At 34.6% G+C, this 10,647-nt stretch overlaps 1 protein-coding gene across 2 annotated transcripts in view; it reads left to right on the top strand.

The window, feature by feature from the left end:
• The first annotated feature begins 1,384 nt into the window (after positions 1-1,384).
• LOC102594537 (probable quinone oxidoreductase) overlaps positions 1,385-10,647 on the top strand; it is an 18,191-nt gene continuing 8,928 nt past the window's right edge. For both annotated transcript variants that reach the window (XM_006346359.2, XM_006346358.2), the window contains exons 1-8: positions 1,385-1,711; positions 2,527-2,700; positions 5,031-5,212; positions 6,469-6,574; positions 6,785-6,861; positions 8,771-8,858; positions 9,244-9,433; positions 10,216-10,342. In XM_006346359.2, the coding sequence (XP_006346421.1) occupies positions 1,657-1,711; positions 2,527-2,700; positions 5,031-5,212; positions 6,469-6,574; positions 6,785-6,861; positions 8,771-8,858; positions 9,244-9,433; positions 10,216-10,342 (999 nt within the window). In that variant the 5' untranslated portion in view covers positions 1,385-1,656. The remainder of the gene's footprint in view (positions 1,712-2,526; positions 2,701-5,030; positions 5,213-6,468; positions 6,575-6,784; positions 6,862-8,770; positions 8,859-9,243; positions 9,434-10,215; positions 10,343-10,647) is intronic.

The following is a 10,647-nucleotide window of genomic DNA, read 5'->3' as shown; positions in this document are numbered from 1 at the left end:
AAAAAAAAAAGAAGAAGGGGGGGGGGGGGGGGGGTTGCAAAAATACAAAATGTAGGGAGAAAGAGGGGAGGATAGAGGAGCAAGAAAGGAAAAGAAGTGAGCAAGAGAGGGTGAAGGTGAGATGAGAGAGAGAGGGGGCCAGGCGAGATTATTGAGAGAGAGCAGAGATGCTAAACTAAGTGAAGAGTTATAAAATGTAATTATTTGGGGTACTTCAAGATTAATTATCTTATGATTAAGTGTAAATGATGGAACAAGTTATCATAAACATGACAACAAAAAAAAGACACCAAATTTTTATCCTTAAACTATTTATTTTTATGTTTTACACCAAACTCTTAAAGATAAATATGTATGTTGGATACACGACACATATAGTATAACATGTAAAAGTTTCAATTTTGTAGGGGGGGATTAATTACATATTTATCGGGAGAAAATATTTACGATATTGAAGTTTATTGTTTTGATTTATTGGTTGTCGGTTTGCAGACATATTAAACCGTTATAAAATCATTAAGGTATTGACTTATCAGCTATCGATTTAATCTTTAAGAATGATTAAAAAAAGATAATAAAAAACCACTTAGACAAAATGACAAACCAAGTGAACCATGCAGATGAGTTAACATATTGCATCTTTCTCAAAAGCAAACACGGACACATTAAAGAATAACAGAAAGTTTGTGACTGTAAAAAATAAAAGTACGAAAATAAACCCTTAGTCAAAAACTTTATATACCGAATGATATATATAATTTTTAAAAAATTAATTTGTTATTGAGTTATCGATTAACCCATAAAAAAAAACCTTAAATCGTTAAGAATCAATAACAAAAAAATCAAAATTATATCAAAATTCTAAATCAATAACTTATTCTTAATAGACCAATAACTTTTTTCAATTCAAATCATAAAATTTGGTTCAATTTTGAATCACCCTGCGCTCCTACCAACTCATTATCTTTGAATGTGACGTGGTAATATAGTTGGACATCTCTAGTGTGACAAATTAAAATAGTATGCTATTAATTAATTTCAAGTGGTCCGGAAATTTAAAACACCACGTGGATTAATTTCAAAAGTAAATACTCTCTCTTTTCAATAATAGAGGTATATATTGACTTTACACGTCTCTTAAAAAATAATAAATAATATGAGTAATATAATTATATTATGTTTTGATTTTATTAAATTTAATATTTTGAAAAATGTATTAGATGATTAATAGTATTTAATAGCAAAAGTAAAATAAACACAAAAGATAAATTATCTCTTAATTTTATAAAAGTAACAATATTATTGAACACTTATTTTTAATAATAATATAGTGGATAACTTAATCGGAGGGAGTAAATAATTCTCATAGTCAAACCGTCCTCCATATTAAACTTAGAAATCTCTGAAATTATCCCAAAACAAAATAACCGAAATCTTCATCACAAATGCCGGCCAAGTAAAAAAGATACAAATCACACGGGCGCTTTCCTCGAGAAAGATGAATTCCAGGCATGGGCAATCCCATAGATAGTGACTTATAAAATCGATTTCACGTAAATCTGAAACAGAACAAATTAAATTTGCCGTCTCACATTTCCGTTTTCCCTTACCTGTTCACACTAACCAGTTGATCAAATCGGTAGAGTGTTGAGAAGCATGGAGCTCAAGCCAGGCCTATCAGCGTTGGTCACCGGCGGTGCCTCCGGAATTGGTATTTTATTACTTTGAACTTCAATTCATCATAGCTCTTTTTTATATTTGCTATTTTGCTCTGCATTATTACTCGAAATTAAGTTTAAACCTATTAGATGCACTAGATAGATACTGAAGGAATCGCTTTATTGGTGTATTAATTTAAGGAATTGATATAATTATGAGCCGTGGGAGCTTCTCGTTGTCTGGAATCTAATAACAATGTAAATCATGCTTGTATCAATGAGAAAACAGGTGTGTAACACCGTGTGGAAGCTTTTGGACTTGCTCTATTATCGGACGATAATTCTGCCAATCAACTTTTGTATCAGTCCTAAAATATGTTACATTAGTTGCGTTGGATATGTAACCCCAATTTTTTTGGGACTGAGGTGTAGTTGTTGCTTGGTTCGGCTATATATCCATGTTTGTTTACTCATATGCATAGACACTCACACATCATAGTTAAATATGTATGAATGAACTAGTAAACGCTGTGGTTAATTGCTCATCTGGTACTGAGTTGATTAATCAAGCAATTGATTTTAAATAATCACGATGGAGGGCTCTAGTTTAATGCTTTAATAAGAATATTAGTTCTTGCCTTATTTTATAAAAAAAATAGGGATGTCAATTCTGTTTTTCTTTTTTTTTGAGTTTCTAAGCTAAGGTTTTTGTTATGCTTGCTTACAGAGCTCCATTAAAGGTAACATTCGGGTTAGCCAGCTAAATGTCTTTCTATGATGCGTTGATAAAGTGCCTTTTGTAAGATTCTATAAGCTGTGAAGCAAGACTTCTAAATGTTAATATGTGTTCTGTATGGTTCACGTGCAGGTAAGGCACTATGTTTGGCTCTTGCCAAGAAGGGAGTTTTTGTTACAATTGTTGATTTCTCAGAAGAGAAAGGCAAAGAAGTTGCAGGCCTTGCTGAGAAAGAGTGCGCTGAGTTCCATTCTGGATTGGAATTTCCAGTTGTTATGTTCATCAGATGTGATGTCTCTAATACAGGCACGTAACATGTTTAAGTCGTTTGAGTCAAAATGAATCTTATGGTTGGAATGAGAAGTGACAAAATCAACTGCATTATTCAGAATATTCCTTTAGTTTGAAGTTCCTTTTTTTTTTGTTTGAAATGTCGCACATGCATGGTTATGATTGGACTCCACTTGCCTAATACCTCCCACCTTTATGATGGTCCAGAAGTATGTGTATTTATCTGTGGTATACTAAAATTGTACCTGCTTTGGACTTATGTCTGTAAACCCCCTAAATTCTCGCGCTGCAGTTTGTGTCTAGGCATGTATGAAGATGAAACTTCTGTGTAGTTTGGGTCATTTGGCCAAGTTATTGAAAATTCCTTTCATTTTTCTAAACATATTCATAAATGCTCTTGTAAATGAAATGCAAATGCTGTGTAGTTTTGAGGATTTAACATCTTGAGGGGGAGGGGGTGAGTTGGACAACATTCTCAAATCTCAAGGGGACCAAGCCTTTAGGTTAGGGTTTCTCTTTCTGGACTTGCTCGGGCCTTTTGTCTTAAGAACAATCTTGCTGGGTGTTTTTATTACTAAGGTTCCTCAACTTGACTTATGAGCACTGTTACAATGCACATCATGTAAGTATGTGAAAAAACATTGCTATTTTGCAGTTTGTGTCTAGGCATGTTTGAAGATGAAACTTCTGTGTAGTTTGGGTCATTTTGCCAAGTTATTGAAAATTCCTTTCATTTTCTAAACATATTCATAAATGTTCTTGTAAATGAAATGCAAATGCTGTGTAATTTTGAGGATTTAACATCCTGAGGGGGAGGGGTGTGAGTCGGACAACATTCTCAAATCTCAAGGGTACCAAGCCTTTAGGTTGGGGTTTCTCTTTCTGGACTTGCTAGGGCCTTTTGTCTTAAGAACAATCTTGCTGGGTGTTTTTATTACTAAGGTTCATGTAAGTATGTGAAAAAACATGGCTAATTTGCAGTTTGTCAGATGGGAAAGAAGGGGAGGGGTTCATGGCTGAATAGGAGAGTGAGAAGAGAGGAACTGTAGAGATTCGATGCTTCAAAATTCTCGAGTCAGTTGGTATTATCAACAGTTAGCATATTTATATATTTCGTCAATTCGTGTCAATTTGATCAAGCAAACATGGCGCATTTTTGTCAATTTTGAGAACCAATGACAAAAGCAACTAACAATATATGTTGGTTATGTGCATAAATCTGAGCTAGAGATGCAATAGATTGATTCTTGCTACAATAACCTTTTAAAAAATGTGCAACTTGGTCATATTCCAAATTTCCCAATAGGTTTTAGCTCAGTCTTGTCTATCTAAATTGCTGATACAGTCTTTTAAAAGCTTAAGAATGCCTATCCATTTGGCTATTTTATGTCTGGCCATAGTTGCTGAGTGCATCTGCTTGGCACAAGTACTGTTAACAATTGGACGATGTGTTTTCAAAGACTAGTCTTTATGCCTTTCTTGTGCAATAAAGACTAATAAAACAATGAAGGCACATCTTAGAGGTGCCTAATTTCATAGGTTTAGGCACACAAAATTATCATACAACTTGGTGAGTACAATATAATGCACTGATGTTTATGTTCAGAGAGATAGAATTTCATGGTCAAACATACCTTGAAGTATTACAGCATAGTAACCTCCCGGAATCTCCATCACTTTGAAACTTCCAGTCTATCAACCATCTGATGGTCGGTGCTCAGAATTGCTTTTGTTGAAATTTTGAGCAGGCATAAGATGCTGTCCTTTTTCCCATTTAAAAAATAGAGAGACGCTGTCCTTAATCTTTGGATGCTTGTAGTACCATTGATAATAATAGGATCTGGAACAAGTCCTGGTTCTTTCAGTTTCCTTTATACTTTGATGCGTTCAAATGACTACTTACCATCATTCTGTGCCTTAACAGAAAGGAGTGCTAATTTTATGGATCACATATTCTAATTAAAAGACTCAAGATTCAAAAGAAAGCCTTAACAATTAGAATCTTTCCGGTTATTTGATTGATCCATGCACTGATTTTTTGGCTTGGATATATGTGCTGATGATTACAACACGCACAGACACACATTATGTATGGAAGTCTATTGATGCATAACTTTCATCAAGCAAGTCTTCTACAAAATGAAGTGACATTGTCAGTGAGGATTCATATAGCCACTCCATCTTTTTTAGGATTGAGGCATAATTGCTGTTTGCTTGTTTATTTGTAAGTCTTCTGCAATATTAAAATACACACTCATTGGAAGTTTGTTAATGCATAATTTTCATCGTGTAAGTCTTCTGCAAAATAAAAACCTATCTCTAAATAACCTTCAACATCTGTGCAGGAGAACTAAAAGCTGCTTTTGAGAAGCATTTTGTAACATATGGAGGACTAGATATCTGTATTAACAGTGCAGGCATCGGTGATATTGTTCCATTCCACAACGATCGAACTGATGGGTCTAAAAGCTGGAGACATGTAGTTAATGTGAACCTCGTCGCAGTTATAGATTGCACTCGTCTTGCGGTAAATTCTAATTCACTGTTTTATGGTTGTGCTAGTTGATGGATATCAATGTTTACCATGTTACAACTGTTAAGTAGCTTGACTGGAACCAAGAAAAAATTCTTCTTGTGTCAATATTCTTACACATCTAAAATTGTGGAGAGATACATAGATGGTTGTCCTCTCAAAACTTTTAAGGTTGATATCTACTTGTGCTTGAAATAAAATGCTCTCTACTAGGTGTAAATGTTCACATTAGATTGGTTATTAGGTTTTGAGCTATGGAATCATTTAGCAAGTAAGGAGCTTTTGTTATGTGCAGTTGCATTAGACTCCATATGCAGTCTTTAGGTACGATAATATGACAACTGAAGGTTACAAAAGAGGATAAGGTAGACCTAATTTGCCTCAAAAAGACTTATCACCTCTCAGAATTAATGTGAACTTCAGAATTAATGTGAACTTAACTTCAAACAAAACATAATGTAAGTAAAAGATCCTTACAAATGAGAATCTTTACATCTACATTAGATCCAATGTTTGTCAAGAATCTTTATATTCTTAGTTACTATTATCAAAAAAAAAGAATCTTTATATTCTTGTTAGAGACTTGAGTGTCCGTGTAGGGATTAAGTGTGAGATTTAAAGAATCTCTAGCTTTAGAGAATCCCTAATTTTCCGTGATAGACAAATTATTTAGCATTTGAATGGATGTTGTAAGGTTATGTCAATGGAGTAATACTACAACTTGATCTTACAATTCTCTATTAACACTATTTATCTTGAACTCCAATAAACATGCTTGTTTCAAATGCTTAAGACACGATACTGGTATGAATCTTTCAAAGTAAAACATGCTTGTCATATACATATTAGCATAATTGAACCCGATGCCCATACCATTGTCCATGTGATATTTTCTTTAATTGGGATATACAAATATTTTTTATTCTGCTTTAATCCTAAAATTCTTAACTATGTGCCCTGATCAGCGGAAACGCTATTTACAGCCTCCTACAAACAATAATGGCCAGATCAGGTGATATTACTTTATAATAAACCTCTTAAATCAGGATGTTTCGTATATAAAGCTAAGTTTGTTGGTATATAGTTACATATTTTCTTCTTACTTCTGTTAGTGGATTTTAGTTTGTGATGAAACATTAGCTTTTAGAGCACCTTATATGTACAACAGGTTCCAAGTATGTTTCAATATTTTATAACTCTTTCTGGTTCATCATCCATGGTCAGATAACTAATAAACGCATGTTATGCAGATTCAAGCCATGCAAACTGACCAAAAGCCAGGTGTAATAATAAATTTAGGCTCTTCTTCAGGACTCTATCCGATGTATACAGGCCCTATCTATTCTGCCACCAAAGGTTAATAATTTATGCTAGTCCATATGAATATATTATTTACATTCAGCCCTCTTTTTTCCCCATTTTGGTCTTAAATTAGTTCTTGATTTCCTGTCTTCATCATCCATTTCTATTTTCTTCTCTTATTTTCTGATGGTCTAGTACACGAAACACAAATTTATTATTTCTCTTTCCAACCTTTGGTTATAATGAGAACAATTTTTGTTATAGGGGGTGTTGTCATGTTTACGAGATCACTTGCTCGTTTTAAGCACCAAGGAATCCGCATCAATGTGCTCTGCCCTGAGGTACTCTGATCTTTCAATTAAGGTTGCTGGAGAGAAAGTGACTCTCTTTTTCTCTCTCTCTCTCTTACACACACAACTACAGAGATTTTATTCAGTCTCAGATATGGCCCATATATGCTATCTGTTACCCCTATTTTATCACTTCCATTTGGAGGGGGCCTAAAAGCCTTAGTATCACCATCTCTCGAGCCTCTGGTTTGCTCCATGAAAACAAACAACTCATCTTTGAATATTGGAGAGAAAGAAAGGGCACAAAAGAGAGAGAAAGAAAATCACATGGATGAAAAAGACAATATACAGCCAATACAAAAATGAATTACCACCACGATTCTAAAATATGTGAAGTCCAAAGAAGCAACAGGGAATAGTAAGGTTGAGTGGTGTTCAAGAAATTAAATATTGGATTAGCGCAAGTAGGTCATAAGTTATACTCTTACAACATGGTTTGACCTGCTCAGTCATGCCCCAACCTGCCAATTGAACACTTAATTTTGTGAATTAGAATTTAATTAAAGAATTTATTTTTCTTGGGAAGTATTTAAGATGGTTAAATATTCAAGCCAAAACAAAAGAAAGTAAATATTGATTTGATATGGATGGAGTATTTGTCCGCAGAAGGCACTTTTAAAGCAGGATGGATCAGACACATTTTACTACCATAATAATAGCTGCAAAGTGATGGAAGTTCAGGTTTTCTTGCTAAGCTATTTACCAGCTTGGTCATGACATCCTTTTACTGGATGGAATTTTGAATAAACCGGGATGCTATATAAAGCTGAACACATCAGAAATGGCCTTTATCCATGTGTGCTGTATTTTTTCGAAAGGCATTTTGTCCTTGCAAAAGATGAGCATTTTGATTCAATAGAAGTTTAGTTTTTGTACAGAATTTCTAGTGGGACCATGACCTTGCTGGCACCCTCCTCAACCAGAGCATAGTTATAAATTAAACAAGAAGGATTCTGGGTGGTGGAAGCGGGAGCTAGGGTCTTATTGAAGCAGATTTCAGCTTCAATTTTTATTTTTTTTATAACCGAGAAATCCGTCTGTGACCCGCCCTTTGGACATTTCAACTTCAATTTTAATTTTGAGACTTCTTTCCTTTCTTAACACTTTGGCGTATGGGAGGTGATATGATTTTGAGAAGTTGAACTGCTTAACCAAAAAGAAAGGTGGGTTTGAGTAGAAGGTGTTGAATTGTGTTCACCTCATCTAGAAGTTTAAGTTGTGAGACAAGTTACACTTTTATATACCCAAAAAGAAAGAAGGTAAATGTATGTTCTTTTTTTTGGGGGTGGGTGGGTGTTGAATTGTGCACTCACTTTCGTCAAAAGGCTTAAACTCTTAGGGAGGATGCACTTCTAAATACTTAATTATATCTTCATTGCACCCCTTCATGTGTGGGAAGAATGTGGATTCTTCTTTTTTAATATGAAGGGTAGTGTTGATACTTGAATCAAGACCTTTGTAGGCTCTGATACCAATTGTATGATCACCTCATATGAAAACTTAATTTGTTAGAGATGATCCACTTAACAATAATCACTATGCCTTAGTCACAAATTAGTTGGGTTGGCCGTATGAATCCTTACTGTCCATATTTCTCCATTTAAATTCATACCAGTCCAACATTGTACAAAATAAAATATAAATTACTAGAAGTTGTCTATATTCTCTATTGGCATAAAAATCTCTAATAGGGCTAAAGGACTCCTTGAATCACTGAAGTTGCTCTTTCTGACCAAAAGTGTTAAGAAATGGCTTTCAGAATTAAAGCATCATATTTATGGGGCACTAGAAAGCTGCCTTATATTCCAAACATGATATGTTGATATGGATAAAGAGCACATAACATGATTGATGCATGTTAACCTCAGACAGGAATTTACTGTTTACTTGTTGTACACAGTATGTCCAAACTGATTTGGCAGAAAAGGCTGTCGGTTCATATGTTGATCGATTTGGAGGGTATGTTCCTATGGAACTTGTGGTGGAAGGTATGTTTTACTCCATTTTTGTTGCCTTAGAATTATGTTTTTACTGTCAATACGAACCACTATGTTTATTTGGGCATACACATGATATGGATTTCTAAGCTGCGTGATTGATACTTTTCTTATTCCACTGGTGGTCCACTTATTTCTGCGTTTGAAGGACCAAAACAAGTAAACTCAGTGTCTTTCTTTGGGGGTGGGGGTAGGGGTTGGTGAAATCCTTTGCACCATTAAATTATTTCAAATTGTTTTGTTTAGCTTGGAGAATATGGAAAAAGTATGCCTTTCAAGACAGAATTAAATCAATGAGGGGAAGATTTTCTTTCAAAAACATAGAACATGAAATATGGCTTTCTAGTTTAAAGTCTGTAATACCTGCTTTTTACAGGTGCTTTTGAACTAATCAGAGATGAGAGTAAAGCAGGGTCATGTCTTTGGATTACTAACAGAAGGGGTCTGGAGTATTGGCCAACTCCTGCTGAAGAAGCAAAATACCTCCTCCGCTCTTCGAAAACACGCAAAAAATCATTGGTCACAGTTCCAATGGATCTTCAGATTCCTCACAGTTTTGAAAAAGTGTAAGTAATTGAATGATTTCTTCTTCTACTCTTGGAAAGATCATGTGTATGATTGATTATTTTCTCTTGTTGAGGACGTGTGAAATTTTAACTGCACGTGTTATCACAGTGCCGATCTACAAATGTCTCCTCCTACAGAGGAAAGTGAGAGCAAAAAACAAAAGAGAAAAATAGAGAGAAGGAAGAAAGGAAAAGAAAAGAAATCACATTACTATTGTTCCACCTAGGGGTGGAAATTGGGCGGGTTAGGTCAAATTTGGGTGGGTCAAGACCCAACCCAACCCAAATTTGCTTGGGTCAAAATGGGTTAGGTAAATGGGTCATAAAACGGGTCAAGACCCAACCAATCCAATTTCTACTAAGTTTTAATTGTTTTATTTGTTCTTTTAAAATATTTTAGTACCTAACAAATTTATTTTTTTCTTTATTATGGCTATATTTAACATATCAATTTTTTTTTTAAATGTTTTTTAAGAATATTTTTATAAGATTTCTCAGGAGTTAATTTGGGTTACATAATAACCCAATTTTTAATGGGTTCAGTTAATCGACCCGCCCAAACTTAAACAGGTTAGGCGGGTTGGGTTTGATTTTGCCACCCCTAGTTCCACCTCAACCTCTCTTTGGCATATGCAGTTGGTGACTGCCAATGCTGCTAGTATTGCTGTTGCAAGATTTTCCCCTTCTTTATTTGCTTTTGTTACTTTATTAATTCTGCGGAGGTTCTCCCTTGTTATTTCTGATGATTTTGACACTTTCTGCTTCTGATTCTTGTTCCCCAGAGTCGTTCACACGTTGAGTCACAATTTCCGTAGTGCTACCAGAATTGTGCGCACTGAATTGAGGTTGCCTCTCAAGGCAGATCATGTTCTATTAAAAGTCATCTATGCTGGTGTTAATGCTAGTGATGTGAGTTTTTTTTTTGAATTTCTGCAATAAACAATTTCAGTTTTGTTGACATCAGAACAAATAATTGAGTAGACTTTGTGGTTCCCTGTCCTCATGCAGTCTGTGCAAGCGTATTTGTATGTTCTGTAGCTGGAAAATACAAATGCATCTCTATAAATCAAGAAAGAATTTGTATCCTTTTTATTTGTTTGTTGTTCGGGCTAATTACAAAACTTTTCTTTTCAGTTTCAAAAATAATAATTTGTAATTAACTGGTTTTATTAAGATCCTTTTGGGGAAATGCATATGATGGACATGTTCCCCCC

The sequence above is a fragment of the Solanum tuberosum genome, unplaced genomic scaffold (genome assembly GCF_000226075.1).
Source record: "Solanum tuberosum cultivar DM 1-3 516 R44 unplaced genomic scaffold, SolTub_3.0 scf00073, whole genome shotgun sequence".
In the NCBI taxonomy this organism is placed as follows: domain Eukaryota; kingdom Viridiplantae; phylum Streptophyta; class Magnoliopsida; order Solanales; family Solanaceae; genus Solanum; species Solanum tuberosum.
This window is presented reverse-complemented; position numbering and strand designations above follow the sequence as displayed.